The following is an 18,775-nucleotide window of genomic DNA, read 5'->3' as shown; positions in this document are numbered from 1 at the left end:
CTCCCATGCACACTACAGTGGTGTATGCAGGGAATGGATATGAGTGTAAGTGAAAATTTAAGAATGAAGTGGTGGAAGAAAATTGAGAAAGGAACAAATAATGTGCAGCAGAAAAAAATCCTGTTTAGGTCTTAATGCGTAAAGAACCACAAAGAGGGCACATTCCTTTTTATTGAATTTCAAGGTGATTGTGTGAAAGAAGGAAACAAATAAATTCCATAGTGTCATCATTAGTACACCATGTATTTTTAACAGGGCAGTGTATACTATCAGTGATTAAGTTTTTTATGATTCAGCATGCCAAACAGCTTTCCTAACAGTTGGTATCTAACATGAAAATGTCACTTTTTTATGTTGCCATCAGATCTTTTGTGAGTGTTACTTCAGCAAACATGTCTTGCCTACATTCAGTGTAAGTTGAATTTTTAACTGGCAGTTTTAGATTGTGTAATAAGTACCTTCATAAATTTGTAAATTTTTAAAAGGAAAAACTATAACAGGTTATATTATCAGTTGATGACAGAGTAATTTTCAACTTAAGTACTGAAGCAAGTTTTACCATTTAGAGTTATTATTCCACTTTACAATTTTAGACTTCATCTTTCTTATGTGTGACATCTTCACTCTGCTTAATATTTTATTTGTTTTTGTTTCAAATTTTGTATGTAGACTGTGCTGTTGAAAAGTTGCCACTGCGAAGAAGAGATGGAGCACGTGTTATAGATGGCAGCAAGCATGCTCACAAGGTGACCTATGATCAAGATGAAACAGTATACTTAAAACGACCTGAAGGTATTGAAAGACAGTTCAGACAGAAATGTAAAAAGTAAGTTAATTTATAAATTAAATCAAAATATGAGTGCCAGGTCTTTTTTGTTACAAGAGGGGAGCATCCACTTACCAGATGTTAAGACAGAACAGTTGGAGGAAGGCTACAAAGATCATCCAGTGGGTTGCACAGTAGACTCATAATTTGGTGAGGAGGGGTTCAAATCTCCATCCAGCCCTCCTGACTTATGTTTCTTGTTGTTTTCGTAAACTGATCCAGGCATACTGTATGGCAGCATTGTTCATTTGGAAAGAACACATCCAATGTTCTTCCCAATCTTTGTTCGGACATTGTGCACAATCTTTAGTGATTTTGTCACCAAGAAGATGTTAAACTCTGATCCTTCTTCCTTCTTGATTGAAGCAAGAGTGAAAGACTCACAAATGAAAACAGTTATTTAATTGGTACATTTGGAACACTTAATTAGTTCCTTTATCAGTAGATCATAGTTTCAGAAAGAAGAGGAATCAGAAATTGTGTGATGCACAGTTGTTGGAAAGATAGCAAAATCACTAGAAACTCCATTTCAGGGTTGGCACAGAATATTAAAAATAAGTTAAAATCAAGCTATGGAAAATACCGAGTTGAAAAATAAGTTAGTTCTTTGTCTCAAATTCTTCAGTTCCCAGTCGACAGCTGGATGGTTCTCCTGTGCTGAAATATTGGCAAAGGAGATTAATTGGATTCTACTGCATCCCTTGATTTACGGAGCACTATACTGTGAAAAACTGAAAAATTGTAAATTATATGAATAAAATACATAGCTTGTTGGACAGTAATAAACATTCTCAAATTTATTACGTATGTGTCACCTTGTCACCTTCTTGGGCAATATTTGTCTTGTTAAGGCATATGAGGGTGAGCACCACATGGTTCAAAACTGAGATTCCTTGTCCACTTCACAAGTTTAACATGTCATCAGCATTCTACACCAAAAATTCCTTAGTAGGCATCTACATCTATATGATTACTCTGCAATTCACACTTGAGTTCCTGGCAGAGGGTTCATCGAACCATTTTCATACTACTTCTCTACCATTCCACTCTCGAATGGCGCACAGGAAAAAGGAACACCTAAATCTTTCTGTTCGAGCTCTGTGTTCTCTTATTTTATTATGATGATCATTTCTGCCTACGTAGGTGGGTGTCAACGAAATATTTTCGCATTTGGAAGAGAAAGTTGGTGATTGAAATTTCGTAAATATATTTCGCTGCAAAGAAAACTGCCTTTGTTTCAGTGACTGCCACGCCAAATCGCGTATCGTATCAGTGACACTCTCACCCCTATTACATGATAACATGAAACGAGCTGCCCTTCTTTGCACTTTTTCGATGTCCTCCATCAATCCTACCTGGTAAGGATCCCATACAGTGCAGCAATATTCCAGCAGAGGACAGACAAGTGTAATGTAGGCTGTCTCTTTAGTGGGTTTGTCGCATCTTCTAAGTGTTCTGCCAACAAAGTGCAGTCCTTTTTCGCCTTCCCCACAATATTATCTATGTGGTCTTTCCAATTTAAGTTGCTTGTAATTGTAATTCCTAGATATTTAGTTGAATGGACAGCCCTTAGATTTGTGCGATTTATCGTATATCCAAAATTTATGGGATTTCTTTTAGTACCCATGTGGATAGTGTCACACTTTTCTTTGTTTAGTGCTAATTGCCACTTTTCGCACCATACAAAACTTCTCTCTAGATCATTTTGTAACTGGAATTGATTGTTTGATGATTTTACTAGACAGTAAATTACAGCGTCATCTGCAAACAATCTAAGGGGGCTGCTCAGATTATCACCTAGATCATTTATATAAATCAGGAACAGCAGAGGGCCTATGACACTACCTTGCGGAACGCCAGATACCACTTCTGTTCTACTCAATGATTTACTGTTTATCACTACGAAGTGTGACCTCTCTGAGAGGAAATCACAGATCCAGTCACACAACCGAGACGATACTCCATATGCACGCAATTCAATTAATAGTCGCTTGTGAGGAACGGAATCAAAAGCCTTCTGGAAATCTAGAAATATGGAATCGATCCGAGATCCCTTGTCGACAGCACTCATTACTTCATGGGAATAAAGAGCTAGCTGTGTTGCACAAGAACAATATTTTCTGAATCCGTGTTGGTTATGTATCAATAAGTCATTTTCTTCCAGATGATTCATAATGTTAAAGTACAGTATATGCTCCAAAATCCTACTGCAAATTGAGGTCAGTGATATGGGTCTGTAATTCAATGGGTTACTCCTATTTCCTTTCTTGAATATTGGTGTGACCTGTGCTACTTTCCAGTCTTTAGGAACAGACTCTTCGTCAAGTGAGCAGTTGTATATAATTGCTAACAAAGGTGCTGTTGTGTCTGCATACTCCGAAAGGAACCTGATTGGTATACCATCTGTACCGGAAGACTTGCTTTTCTTAAGTGATTTGAGTTGTTTCGCAACACCTAAGATATCTACTTTTATGTCACTCATGCTAACAGCTGTTCTGGTTTTGAATTATGGAATATTTACTTCGTCTTCTTTCATGAAGGAATTATGGAAAACTGTATTTAGTAACTCCGCTTTAGTGGCCACATCATCGGTAACATTTCTATCGCTATCGCAGTGACGGTTTTGACTGTTTTTTGCCACTGGTATACTTTACATATGACCAGAATCTCTTTGGGTTTTCTACCATATTTTGAGAAGCATCTCGCATTGATGTCCGCACTAAATTTCAAGCTTCCGTGAAACTTAACCAGTCTTGGGGATTTTGCGTTCTTCTGAATTTGGCATGTTTTTTTCATTGCTTCTGCAACAGTGTTCTGACGTGTTTTGTGTACCATAGTGGATCAGTCCCATCTCTTATTAACTTAACTTAACAGTGAATGCCTGTGACCTATCAAACAATAATTTTAAAACAATTAATAACTCTCTGGAAAAGGGGCTATTACAGCCAGGAAATAACAGAAGCATTTATAACAAATACAGCGTGTACATACTAGTCATTTGGACAGAGGCAGATGTAGTATTGTTACCAAACACACGAACAGGGAAAATATACATTAGATCCTGAGCTTTCAGGATTGAAAAATAATTCTTTCAACAAGAGGAAAGCCAGACAGAAAATATAGAAATTAATATGTAAAGGAGATGAATAAAAGTCGTGCCAAGCTACGTGGAGTAAGAAAAGTTGTGGCAAGCTATGCAGAATAAGAAATGAAAAGAACAAATTAGGGATGGAACTGATGTTGCAAAAGTCGGGTTTTCCTTTACACTTGAATAATCATGATAAAATATGAAACTGTAAATGATAAATCTCACATTTTTCAACTTGATTTGCTTTAGGGATCATTGTTGCCATCTTGTGTACTACCATAAATGTGGCTCAGCAAAAGTGGTCTTTAAATATGCTGTTGCTCTATGCAGCCACCTACACAAACAATCTGTAGCTCACTTTGGTGTGTATGTTGGGTCTCTTGTTGTCTTTTTAGTTTTATTTGATTTATTACCCAGTGCTCAACTATTCCCGAAGTTAGTCTCGGTTCCACTGGGCAAGGTCCTAGTGACGTAGCTAAGCCATTTTCTTCCTCTGTCCTGCTGTGCATTGTCAAATGTGTATGTGTGTTGTGTCATGACTGTGAAAAATGGTGTTATTGGCCAGGAGACCCTGTCTGGGGTTGTTCGGCTGCCTGATACAAGTCTTTCTATTTGATTACACTTTGACAGCTTGCATGCTTTGTGATGAAGATAAAATTAAATGATTAGAACAACACAAACACTCAGGCTCAAGTAAAGAAAATCTCCAACTTGTCCAGGAATTGAACCTGGGACCCTGCAATTTAGAAGCAGCAGTGCTAACCAACAGACTATGAACTACAAACTAAAGGATTGCAGTGAGTGCTTAAACAGTATAGAGGAGTGTTTGTGTCATTCTGGATGAATGGAAAGGAAACAGTAAAATCCGGTGCTGGTACATAATCTGTTTCTCATGAATAACACCAAGAAGACAGCCAAGCTTAACACCCCCATCTGACAGTCGATTCGAACAGTCTCACTCCATGAGGCACTGCAGAAAGGTTTGGAATTTAACTCAGGGCATTGGCATGAAGTTTGGTGATCAGGAACAGTACTCCACCACCTCTCCTTCAATTGCCAGTGTGTGTGTGTGTGTGTGTGGTTAGGTTTCATCCAGTGAAATTAAGAATATTATGTAAGCAAAAATGGATACATAGCAAAACACTAGAACTCATTTAGTTTTCAATTTGAGATTTTACTGTGGAAAATTGATTTTCATTTAAAATGGTAAATAACCAGACTGTGAGTATTATCTTTAAAACATTTTCTTCTGATACCGTATGTAATTAACAACAAGTAAGAAAGTAAGAGACTGTCAAGGTAATTATATGCAAGCTGCACATTTTAAATATTACAGAACTTCCAGCATCTAGTAAAGTACTATCATTTACAAATGAAGCCCCACTTAAAATTCTTTTCTGTTTGTAAAAGTTTTCGAAATGACTCAAGTTGTCACCGTAGACTGACTGGTAAATTTTTTATTTGCTTTTAATTAATAGCCCATCCTAGCCAATGACATTTTTGCTTACCAGCATTAATTTCAGTCACTGCAGTTTTATCATTGCCATAGGTCCAGGCTTGCAAAAATTATTTACCGTTGAACTGGCTACTATATGGTTGGAACATCTGTCTAGGCACCAAGTTGTATTAAGTGTACTAGAATAATACTGGAAGGGAATATGTACATGCTCTTTGCTCTACCTAGGAACACACAATTCAAATTTCAACTTGGTTAGGGAGTACCATTTATTCTCTGAAATCTTAAAATTTTATACAGAAATGCATGTTAAGTCTCCCAATATTTTGTGCACCGCTATCTTGCTTATATTTTCCATTTCTGAACTCAATCAATAAAAAGAATAAAAATAGCCCTCCCTCATCAGACATGATCTCCAACAATTGTCTTTCTCCTTCCATCTGAAAGACAGAACATTGACACACACAAAATACGGAGAAGCCACTAAGTATGTTCATACATTACCACTTATTGTGCCATGATAGGCACAATAAAAAGATTCACACAAACATAGCTTTCAGCCATTAAGGCCTTAATGGCCGAAAGCTATGTTTGTGCGAATCTTTTTATTGTGTCTATCGTGGCTCAGCATCTCTGCTATATGGTGAGTAGCAACTTTCCTTCTCTCATATTGTTACATTCCACCTTGGATTTTCCATTGTTTGATTATCACTTATTGATCACATATCCCTTGTCAGCATACAGCCACATCAGAAATACTAATTAAAAATACAAAGAAAATGCCATATCCATTTACAGTAACACAGCATGCACAGCTATAATGGTGACTTCTCACTTGTTATTGACTACTTTTATCATCTTTAAGTAGATAAATACTTTGTGGACCTGCTGTTTTCTCCTCAGATGAGTATATTTCTGGGCTTATCACTAGGGCCCTCTGCTTTTGGCATGAACCAAAAAGCAGTTATATCTTGCAGTCCCTGTCTTCCTTGTTGTTTGCTCAACCCTTAGTTGTGTTGTAAAACATTTAAAAATAACTATTTTTCTCACTTTTTGGTAGATCAAATGAAGTGTTAGGTGATTAAGTAATGTAACAAACCAGTCATCCCAGATTGTATTAAGAGAACAGTAAAAAATGTTTTAAATTAACTGTACTTTTTATCTCTAATCTGAATCAACAGTTTCTTGTTTAATTATGTCAGAATATGACTTGGTTGTAAACGGGGCTGGGAAGATGGTGATAAATTGTAAACCATATTTGGAGATTGAACAGTAGAAAAGGAGAGGAAACTAATTTAACTTAAAACACTGAGTGCCTAATGCTGACAGTCTCCAGTAACAAGAAACAGTTTATTTTGACTGTCCTTTGTACATACTTAAATTGTGGCCTTCCTTTCTCTTTCCTGCAGTTATATATTGTAAATTGTCTGATGGAGCATGGTGTAAGGCAGTGCCAAATTGATGGGAAACTTAAAACCAAAGAACATACATGGAACTGTTAATACTGATCTTATAGATTCACTGATGTTGTACCATTATGGTGTTCCTTAACCACAGGCAGTTACAAAATCAAGACACTGGTAAAAATATAACTTCAAAATAAATTTCACTCTGCAGTGGAATGTACTTTAGCTATTTGCAGGCATTCGCTCTACCTAATGAGCTAGCCAAGCACGACCCACAACCTGTCCTCACTGCCTTACTTGCATCAGTGCCTCGTCTCCTACCATCCAGACTTTACAGGAGTTCTGCGTACATCTTGGGATAAAGGATATTGAGGGTGTAGCGGTTCACCTAATGTTTTTCTTCATTTGTTGTCCTCTGTGTCGACATACTGGCTGAAAAAATGGGGGTGGATGTACAGTACTGTCTTCTGTAAATTATGTAGTTGACAGATTCACAGTTGCATTTTACAGTCTTTTACTTTCACTTTTCACAACCCCCAATAATACACAGTTATATATGGCCAGTGCACTATAGTTGTAACTTCCTATAAGTCTCATTAAACCATCCACATACTGCTACAATAGTTTACTGTTGAACATCTATGAGCAGTAAAAGCCTAACCACAAAGTTCACAGTTCTTGAAGAATAGAAAGGTACGTATGGAGCAGACACCATCACTGTTTCAACACACGGCCTAATTGTGTAACACTTATTACACTGTTTAGTTAGTGCATTGTTGTCGTTCTAACCAGCACAGGTCTGAAACTCGGCCGTGGATTGACTGTCTCGTGACCAAAAATTGGGCCCTTATAAATCATCACAATAATAGGTGCTGAAACTACATATTGTTCGAAGTTTAATTTACAGAAATTGCAATTAAAACTTAACTCATTAAATTAACTGAATACATTGAAGAATTCCATCTTTTTAACAGTTTCTTCTGCTACAAGAGTTAGGCAGAATTATTTGTTTAAATCATGAAATTAACTAACATAAGTATGCAAACAATACTTTGGATAAAACTGTTAATTACTTTGGAATTAATGAAGGGCTGGTTTTGCTAACACATTTTTGAATAGAGCCAAATAGGTTCTTTAAGATTACTAGTATTTTGTCTTCCAAATGTTTATAATTAATACATAATTTAGATTTGTTTATATGTCAACAAAAGAATTTAAGTTACAAAACAAATACTGATTCCACCCTATGCACAAAATTAGATCTGTTGTTATATTCATTAAAACTAAGGGCCAACCTTTCTATTTTATGAAAATGCAGATTATACTTGGGTATGTAAATGGTAATTAGTTACAATTGAAAAAATGAATTTTAAGGAGGCAGAGGGCAAAACAAGAGGGGAAGTAAAAAATATCCCAGCTTGCTTCATCACAAGTGGATATGGCTTAAGGCACAGCCTGGGTGATTGTTTTCCAGGCTTCAAGTTCTGGTCTGGCACACAGTTTTAACTGGCAAGAAATATAGAAAACATAACTTTATTGCTTGCTAGAGCCCAAAACCACATAATTCAGGACTTAAACTACAGATTATCAATTTGTAGTACATCTGAACACAAAAACACCTTGCCTTCTTATTCTAAAATCCTGTTTCACAGCTTGAATTGTTTTTTAATATGTCAAGGAATGTTGATGTATGTCACACAACTTTCTGGGTTTTAACAAGTGTGTAGGTATAGAATTTTCCACCTGTAAGTAACCCAAGGTCAAAATTGCGATTGTAACAATTAAAATCAGACTGTCGAACACAAAATACTGTCCTTCAGTAAAGTTAAGAACTTCCTTATGTCAGTCTCCTGTTATTCAGTAATAATGTTCCTCACAGTGGTTTCAAACCATTTATTTTAATATATTATTTTTCACTTTTGCCCCACTTCTTTATATATCTTTTTAGTTTTAAATTTACACTATCAACATTGTGCAGATTATCCAATAACTTGTTCCACAGCTGAGTAGCCATGGATCATACGGTCTAGCAGAACTGAAGGAAACATAAAAATTAAATAATCTCACATTGTAGCCATAATGTACCATTGCTTGCATCTACAAGAGAGATTATGGGAGAAACGAGATGTCTCAAAATTGTGGTGGACTGTATCCCATCAGGGAGCAGACCAGTGGGAAGACCTCAGAAGAGATGGATGGATGGATGGATGGATAAAGAGAAGATTTGCTGGAGCCAGGCATCTTTGAGAATTGGAGATAAACAGCAGAAGACAAAAGCAGATGGAGAGACTTAACTGTGACATCACATGGTTCTCTGGAGCTGACCACTGCTTTCGGCCTTGGAAGCACTAAGGAGGTACTAATTGAATTGAGAAAAAAATTGAAATTTATGGAACAATTTGACTAAATGAGGGATCAGTTGATAGGGCATCCTCAAGCATGAAGAAAATGTCAGTTTGGCAATGAAGGAAAGTCTAATGGATAAAAATTGTAGATGGAGACTAATGGATGAATGTAGTACGCAGGTTGAAGTGGATGGATGTTGCAGCAGTTATTTGGAAATGAATAGACATGCTCATGAATAGAGTAGTGTGGAGGGCTGCATCAAACTAGTATTTGAACTAAAGACCACAACAATAAGGACGACATAGACTGAATAAATTATTTAAATTAGTTTTAAAGATCTTCTATCTTAAAATGGGTGCCAATGTATTTATTTGAAAAGAACATGTCTGGTGTCCTGTGGTGGCCTGGTGTAATGTTAAGCTCTCTTTATACAGCTTAAGTGTTTTCGTGGACTTACTTGTTGAAGAATGCTGGTTCTGCTTTCTTGCAGTGCCGATGTCTTCTGCTAGCACCGGATGCTTCTCGGAAGATCTCACTGCAAGGAAGGGGAAATTCTCTCTCTCTCTCTCTCTCTCTCTCTCTCTCTCTCTCTCTCTCCCTCCCTCCCTCCCCTTATTTAAAAAATACGCTACTCTTGGAATATCATATTTATTTCCATTTTGTACAAGAAAACAACTAAACTTTATGACATAAGCCCACACATAACTGGGCACTCAGAATCATTTAATTACACATTTTTGAACACAATTAATACATAAGCTTTTATCGTGGCTGACTATCCACGTCCAGTCTACGTACTCTCAACAGCAGTTCAACGTCTAATAAACAGTCACTATCTTGAGTCACTCCATTTGTTTTTCAACAGTACAAAACTACATTACTCTTTGCAGCCGGTCACGGAGCTCCCGCGCCATATTTGATTATTCTTGGCAGGTCGCACTGAACATTTGCCGGTGCCGACGAATTATCTCCCTTCCAGTTTCGCCTGCACAAACAATAAATGGGTACAGTATCCTATGCTCATCCTTACGCCCTGCTTTAAAATAACGCGTGCTCGAAATGGCTGGAACACAAGTGTCTCCAGACTTTTGTAAAATTCTGGGGGCACTACAGTCCTTCCCAAATCCCTTTCAGTGTGAACATGTGCTCAGTGTTTGATGATCTCATTGTCACCTGGATGGAAACTCTAACCTTACTTCCTTTCTTCTTACAATGTCATTTAGATTATGTAATAATTTAGCAACAATGTCTGGTGCAACACCTAGGAACCTTAGCAACAATTATTAGGTCAGGAAGCCCAAAACTTCACTACATTTTCATTCCTTCTTGCAAACATCATAAATAAATGTAAGCATCCACAGACTTTCTATAAATTCCTACAGGATATCAGATGCTCTCACAGTTCATTTTGTGTAGTAATCTTCATTATCATCGTCATTGTCATCTTTCTTTCAAGGATATCACTTTTCCCACTCAGGTTGCAGTTCAGGATCTTCTGAGGAATTCTGTGATCTGGCATTCTCATGAGATATTGTTTCCAATCTTCACAATATTTTTGAATTTTTTCATTCATGCTGAAAATATTTAATTCTTTTCTAATATATTCATTTCTAATCATCTGTCTTTTTGTGCAGCTCTTCACCTTAGGAAGAATCTCTTCTCTACTATTTCATTCCTTTTTATTTCTTAAACTCAGTTTTTACTTCCATATGATGACAGCGGAAGTACTATTACTTTATAGAATTTCATGATGATTTCTTTTTGTACTTTATGGGCCAGTGCTCTGCTAATATTACCACAGACTGCTTGGAATTTGTGTATTAAAGTTGTACTTCTTGCAAATTTCGCTCTGATACTGATCTTTGAATAATAACAATGTCATCAGCAAACAAAAGTACATTCCGGTATTTCTCATTTGTTATCTTAATTCCTTTGTTTAGTTTATATTTCCATTTGTGAAGGAACAAGTCAATGTAGATTTTGAAAAGGGTAGGTGATAGTCCACATCCTTGTCTAATGCCTTGGTTAGTAATTATTTCTTCTAATCAATTTGTACCTGTGTTCATTACAATGCATGTAGTTTTGTAAAGACTATTCACTGCCTTTGTTAGGCGATAAGGATATTCAGTCAGATATAACCTTTTATAGGCTATCACAGCTCACACGGCCAGAGGCGTTGTCAAGTTCAATAAGGGCCATATGGGTTTCTGTATTAAATTCTGTGTGTTTTTCTATTATATTTTTAATTACAAACACATTTTCTGTACCTGAACAACCTGATCTAAATCCATTTTGTTCTTCAGAAATAATAATTTTTGTGGTATTTCTCATGTGATAATTGATGATCTTTGAATATGTCTTTGAGTATAGTTTGTAGCCAGTATTTACAATAGTTATGCCATGATAGTTTTTACAGTCAATGTTTCCTTTTCTGAAAAGAGAGATTACTTACTTCTGCTGTATACCAAGGCTCTGGGATTTTGCAGTTCAACCAACATTCATTTATTGATTGTAAAAGTCTTTTATCTAGTGGTAGCCCTCCATATTTAATGTGTTCTGCGTTTATTCCATCTATTCCAGTAGTTTTTCTGTTCTTGATGCTTTTCAAAGCCTTTTGTAATTTGTCCATAGTAATTGAATCTACTGTTTAGTTGTAAATACTTTCTCCAATGTCAGCTTTGGCCTTCTGGGTACGCCAGAAGTCTGTGTAATGATTTATCCATTGTTCATTGGGTATAATGTTCAGTGAGGCAGTGTCTTTTCTTCCTTGTTGAGGGCTTTCATGCCTTGTTGTATGCACATTGCTGTCTACCGTGTACATCATATTCTAAGATGCTTATGAAAGTCTCATGATTCTTGATGTGCTTTGTGCACTAGTAGTTTTACAGCATTCCTTTTTATTTTGTACATTCCCCAGCTTTCTGCTGTTTTTATCTGTAAAAATGTCAAATAAGCTGTTTATTTTTGTTTAATTTCTGTGTTCCAAATTCTGATTCATTTTTCCCCGTTTGTTTTCTTCCTTTTACCAAGTGCTTCTGAGCCTACTTCTTTGAGGTAGGTTTTGATATTATTCCATTCTATATTGATGCCTTTAATGACTGGTGAAGCAAGCTTTTTTTGGAGTCTGTACTGATAATGTTTCCTGATATTATATCCTGGCAGGAGATGTACTTTGAAAAACTCTTGGTGTGGCTTATTTTGGAGTTTCTTTGCCTTCTTCCATTTTAATAGTAACCTTATCTTACTGCCTAGAAGGAAGTGGTCACTACCTGTGCCGCTTCCTCTATAAATACGTGTATCTTGCATAAGTTTCTTCATTATATCATTAATAATTATGTAATCAGTCACAGATCTTAATCCTTGCGCACTCCACGTAACTTGTGAATGTCTTTCTTTCTGTAAAGTGTGTTAGTAATTTTAAAATTATTGATGGAGGCAAACTGACGTAGTTCAAGTCCATTATTATTAATAGTCTTTTCTCCAAAGAGTCCTACTGTTCGTGGTAGAGGTAGATTTCTAACTCTTACATTAAAATCACCGGCAATGACAACATAGTCCATCTTATTGATTTTGTTCACTTCTTTCTGAAGATCATTGTTTAAAGTGTCAGTATAATCCTTCCTTCCCTTCTCTGGGTCATAGACATCCATAACAGATGATCTCTTGAAATCTGAAATGTGAATATCATTATTCTTTGATTTATGAAGCTCAATTCATGAATCTTTCCTCTCCATTTATCATTGACTAAAATTGCTACTTCAGCACGCTCATTTTCTTTGTGGGACACCACTGTAAGCTATCCAGTAGTCTGTCAAATCATTTGTTCCTTGTAGTTTGTTCTTAATTTCTGTTATTATTGCAATGTCTTGTTTCCTCTCATTGAGTACTTGATTAAATTTGCTTTCTTTGTTGGTCAGCCCTCTAACATTCCATTTTGCCAGAGATACATAATCCGTAATGCCAAATCATTTGTTCTTTAAGATTTTGTGGTTGTCACCAGTTGATACAGTCCTGTATCTGAAGCTGTTTCTGAGTTTGCCACTAATTTTAAATCCCCTGGCTGTGTTACAAGTGCTGCACTGGCTAAGTTGCATGATGGAGCTGCCACCTCTATGTATTGCAAGGACATTTAATCTTTAGTTCAGGACTTCTGTTTCTCTATGGCATATTTTGTGGACCTTTCTCCAAGTACCTGTTTTTAGCTGTTTTCTCTTCTGTCAATTGGGATTAATGTGTAGCCATTTTTAACTACTCTGTTTGTCTTTGTGTTCTAGTATGGGTGCGTATGACCTTAGTTGTTTTTACTCCCTAAAACAAAACAAAGAAACCTGTAGATACAATGACCTGCCTCATTTTCTGTCATGGTTGCCTCCCTTAGCGAAGCTGGTTCACCAAGCCTCTAGAGCCCTCCCTGCCCTATGTTGTGGGGAAACTCGTCATCTGGCTCCTCAGTTGAGACCACTCTGGCTAGGGTGACCCTGCCAGTAGCTAGGCCCCCCCCCCCCACCAATCCCAGCACTGAAAGTTGCTTCGGTAAGGCAGTGTCCCCTGGAACAGGGCAGTATAAGAGCTTGATCAGTTTATGTCATTTCTCCTGAATATATCTTCAGAGGTCAGTGAAGAATTTGGTATGCAAAGTTCTACTGACAATATTGTAAACAGATATATTGCTACTCACCATATAGAGGAGACATTGAGTCACAGACAAGCAGAACAAAGAGACTGCTTCACAGCAAATGCCACTCGCACACTGCCTACCAACACCAGCTTTTCTGAATTGCACAAGGGGGAACATGTATCATATGTTCCTGAAACCTTAGCCTCAACCTTCGCTGGACCCTGTCTTTCACCTGCCTGTCCCCTTCCCACCCCCGACTCAAAGCACTACACAGCCTTCTATTCCACCAATGCATCAACATTTTTCCCTCCTCGTGTACTTTTCTCCTTTTCTGCTCCTCCTCCTCCTCCTCCTCCTCCTCCTCCTCCTCCTCCCTCACCCCCCCACCGCTCAACCTCCCAAATGCGTGTAGCAGCCCTGCCCTGTCCCCACCATCTCTGTGCATACTCTCACAAGGAGCACTATACCTCCCCCACCCCTACCCTGCTATCTGTCCTCCTCCCCACCCCACTCCATCCCAGCCTCTTTCTTCCGCCACCATCCACAGATTGCTTCTCCTATCAGAGTCCAATGTCAGGGCCAGTGAGTTGTGCTTGTGTGAATGTGTGTATATTTTCTACTTTAGAAGAAGGCCTTTTGGCCGAAAGCTTTAATGTATAGCAGTCTTTTGTTGTGCCTGGCTGTGACTCAGTCTCTTCTTCATATGGTGAGTAGCAATCTGTCCTTTCCATAATACTGTCATTATGCCATCCTAGATTTTCCTTTGTTTGTGTGGATAAGTCAGTAAAACCAAAGATGAATAACTTATTGGGAAAACGTGTTTAGCTTAATTTCTTGTCCAACTGATCAGTGTGCTAATTTCATCCAAATTAGTTTTCTGTCTAGATACGAAGAAAGTATGTGTGTGATATTTCATGAAGCTTCCATTGATTTATATGAACTTTAGGAACTTGTAGATTTTTATTCACAAAATATTGTCTTTTTAATTATTTGAATTGTTTGCTGTGAGCACATAGGCATTTTATTTGTTATTGTTTTTGTTGTGAATATTTGCAAGAAATTAATCTGATGTGTAGTGACTAGTGGCTGGCTTCTAAGCACAGGCAAATGCAGTCTGGCATGTGTAAATAGGTGCAAATCCCAGTACAGTTTGAATATAGAATCAACCAATTATGAAAATCCATAGCATCAGTCGGATATCTTGGTGTACTGTTCAAAGTGAAAGAGAAATTCATTCTTAGATCTTGTTATGAGGAAGGTAAATAAGAGTATGAACCATTGAGGGTATTCTGGGGCTGCATAGATACACAACGAAAGAAATAGTGTACGACACAATCACATTACTTTTCTTCAAACACTGTTCATCTTTATGGGATAATGATTGAAGAAACATTGTGAAAGTTGAGGAATAGCTAAGTGGTTGCTGAAAATAATGGCTGTATGCATAGTGCATTACATAAAGAGCTATTTTTTAAAGTTCTTCAAACTTGTCTTTACACAGAATATTAAGAACACATCATTCCTCTCTCTGAATGTCACCCAAGGACCACACTATAATAGCTGCAGAGACTAGATGGTCTTTGGTTTTTCCCTTGTGGCACATGAAAATGTAATAAAAAATGGGTGCAATCAGTTGCTGGTACCATAAAGCATATAATTGTTTGTGAAGAGGAAATGTTGATGTAACTGTTTGTTATAATATACTATTGTGTATTTAAATATGGCTCCTGTACCAAGTTCGTTTGTTAATTATTCTTACTTATTTTCTGTCAGATGTGGACTTTTACTGTACTACAAACATGATCCAAAAAGCAATGTAATATTCGTAGTGAAAGGTGCAGTTATTAAGAGTTCCGGGGAAGGACCAATGACAACAATTTACAATCAAGTTGCTGTTGAGAAACCTAAGAAGATTATGGTTACAAAGCACACAAAGAATATGGGCAAATTTAGCTCAGTCACAGTGTCGACAATTGATGAAGAAGAAGATGAAATTGAAGCTGTAAGTGTGTTTGCTTTGTTACATTTCCATTTTTGTATCACTTTTCATAATCAAACCTTGAAATAATATGTTTGTGCAGCCTAATTAAAAAGAATTACACCAGACGCATTTCAATTTTATTCACAAAGCATCTTCTGTGGTTTTGGTGTTTCTCTACCATAATCTGCTCCTTCCCATCTTGCTAGCAGTGGTTGGTGTTGACAGGCTTCATTTCACATCTGCACTTGGCAGTTTTTGGCATTTTGTGTTATTTTTTGTGCTGCACTATTTACAATTGACTTTCTTAACTGTTTTTCATTCATCACTGCCACAATGTTTTAAAAAAATGATACTTATGCCTGTTGCTATTACTTGTGAGTGTCAATTATAAAGTGCATACAGCACAATGCCATGGTCCTAAAAAATATAGGCAGGAGCAATAAGTAGTACAATACTGAGTCCATTAATACAATAATAGCTCTTAGATGCCTACATGTAGTTCACATTGTCTTGCATAAAACTATTGCAGAGAAGCGAAACAAAAAGTGCAGACATCATGCCAGAATATGAGCTAATCAGCCTATGGCAAGCACATCTTGAATTTGGTCCCAGAGTACAATAAAATAATAAAACAAAAAACCTGTTGAGAAATAAGTTAATATCGACAAGTGGTGCTATGGATGGGAATTTTGGGAACTAATCTCCATACAGCTGGAGCGAGGTCTGTAGCATGATTGCAGGTAACCTGTCAACAAAAACAAAGTGTGAAGCGCATCAAATATTGGGAAGCGTCTGTACAGAGAGTGAAGTGTGGGCACAAGTATATAATAATGAAACAAGTAGCACTGAAATATATGCCGGTCGCAAGAACGTTTCGTGAAGGACTTGTATCTAGCTTCTAGTGGCTTTAATATCAATATACAGTACTGTATGTGCTGTACAATTGCCCATGATGGGAACCTGCTTTCTAGTGAATAAGTTTCTCTTTTAGGTGGTTTTTGATTAACTGGAATGTTAATCATTCCAGTATCTTAAAAATCACATAGAGCAATGACACGGGTTGGAAACTATTTGCGTCATTTAGTACCTTTCCTGGTTTCAACACAATCAAAATGGCTTTCCTCCATGTCTTTGGGATTTACATTTTAAAATGAAGCGCTGTTTCAGTGATTTGATTCAAAGTTCTCAGTTTATCCAACCCTTGGTACCAGTTGCTCTGAATTCATCTTCAAGAGACTGGTTTTCACAGTTCAGACATCATAGTTGCCCTGCCATTTGTTGTGCCATTACATGCAGTTGACTTGCCACATGAATTGCAGTCACTTATGAAATAGGGCTTGTGGGATCTCCAGAGAGGCTCGTGAGATATTTCAAGGTTTGCTTACCTTCATGTCAAGACTTTCAACCAGATTTTTTTTTTCACTTATCCTTTGCCTTCAGTAATGGCTAGCATCTGTCTCTCTTCTGCCTGTATGATTTGTTCAGAGAAAAGATGGTTCTGGTAAAGTTCTTACCAATACTCAAGTAAAGGTTTGATAGTCTTTTACAGTTCTAGTAAGACTTATTTGTGATACACCATCATGTTATCCAACACCCTCAAACCCCTTTGGTGATCTCGATGAAGTTGTTATATTCTTAAGGCCCTCTGCAGCATTTTCAATTTGCTTTTCTGAAATTCAAATTTGTCCTGGACTGTACCTACTCTGGTTTCATCATAGAGCTGATGATACATATGTGTGAGGTGTCATATCACCCACACATATGTCGCTCTGAGCAGCAATCCCAGAGTTTGTCAGTATTGTGGCCTATCTCCCCTTGCCACAGTTGACTGAGAATAGTTTGATGCTGTGATCTAGCTGGAGATCATTTCACTGCCCATGCCTTGAGTGCAGCTCCATTGTCATTGGTCCCATAGTAGCTACATATCATATTTGGTAGATGGGATCTCCCAACACAAAGCTGATGTCACGATAGCTGAAATTAGTTCATTCCTGGAAGGTATAGTCCTTATTTGCTATATGATACCTGCCAGTATTTTCACTTGTTTTATACTCTACCCTAAACTTTGAGAGTTGGCACACAATTCTGTCTGCATCTTTGTAAAGCTTGGAATTAAAGTATTTCTGAAACATTTGTGTATGGCATTTATGACTAATTTTTTAATTTCTTTACAGCGGGAAGTTGCTGATTCTTATGCCAACAATGCACGAATCATCGAAAAGCAATTGGAAAGGAAGGGTATGAACAAGAGGAAAATGGTTGTGCAACAGACACAGGCTGAAATGGATGCTAAACGGAACAGAGTTCGTGGAACTTTAATTGACAATAATTAATGATATATTGGATACAAAAAGAAATAAATGCACAGATTTGAGAGTTACACAAGTACAGAAATTGTACATATTGTAATATACCACATAATTACATTAATATTTGAAAAATATGTTCACAATAATGTGAATAACATTATTAATTACATACCCTTTCTTAAAAACATAAAAAAATTGGATTCTTCACTTTTGTATACCACTGTTACACAGCAGTGAGGCATATTACAGGGAGCGGCAGTCAAACTTGCATTTATTATTAGTGCGTGGAAGCGTTGGAAGTAGTGGGGGGGGGGGGGGGTTGTCGAATAACCAAGGTCACCACTGTGTTCTCCAACACACAGCATTTCAGTAGCCATGGAGCAGTGGACTTAGCAACAACGGTTATTTACAGTGAAAGCGTTCCACCAAAGCGGTAGCTATGTAGACGCTCAGCGTTGTTTGTGGGTGCATTTTCAAATTAATCGTAATAGGCCGGTGCCTTCAGTTGACTCAATAAAAACTTGGGACGGAAACTTTGAAAATGTCTGTGAAACAACAAGGAAAAGAGGTGGCAGAGTGAAGACAGTGTGTTGCGCTTGGGATTTTTGACAGGGCTGTCCCAAGGATTTTGAGGTTAGACTTACATCACCAACCATACAAAATCCAAGTAGTTAACGCTTTGAATAACGACGACTTCATAATCCGACAGCAGTTCTGTGATTGAAGAAAACGAGGAGCTTGTTCA

General features: G+C 37.3%; 1 protein-coding gene across 1 annotated transcript in view; it reads left to right on the top strand.

Annotated features, from left to right (window-relative positions):
- LOC126187386 (STING ER exit protein) overlaps positions 1–18,285 on the top strand; it is a 35,859-nt gene extending 17,574 nt beyond the window's left edge. Inside the window, exons 2-4 of the mRNA XM_049928436.1 lie at positions 670–826; positions 15,514–15,742; positions 17,896–18,285. Of these exons, the coding sequence (XP_049784393.1) occupies positions 670–826; positions 15,514–15,742; positions 17,896–18,054 (545 nt within the window). The 3' untranslated portion in view covers positions 18,055–18,285. The remainder of the gene's footprint in view (positions 1–669; positions 827–15,513; positions 15,743–17,895) is intronic.
- Positions 18,286–18,775: the final 490 nt, after the last annotated feature.

Source organism: Schistocerca cancellata, chromosome 5, assembly GCF_023864275.1.
Source record: "Schistocerca cancellata isolate TAMUIC-IGC-003103 chromosome 5, iqSchCanc2.1, whole genome shotgun sequence".
Lineage (NCBI taxonomy): Eukaryota > Metazoa > Arthropoda > Insecta > Orthoptera > Acrididae > Schistocerca > Schistocerca cancellata.
This window is presented reverse-complemented; position numbering and strand designations above follow the sequence as displayed.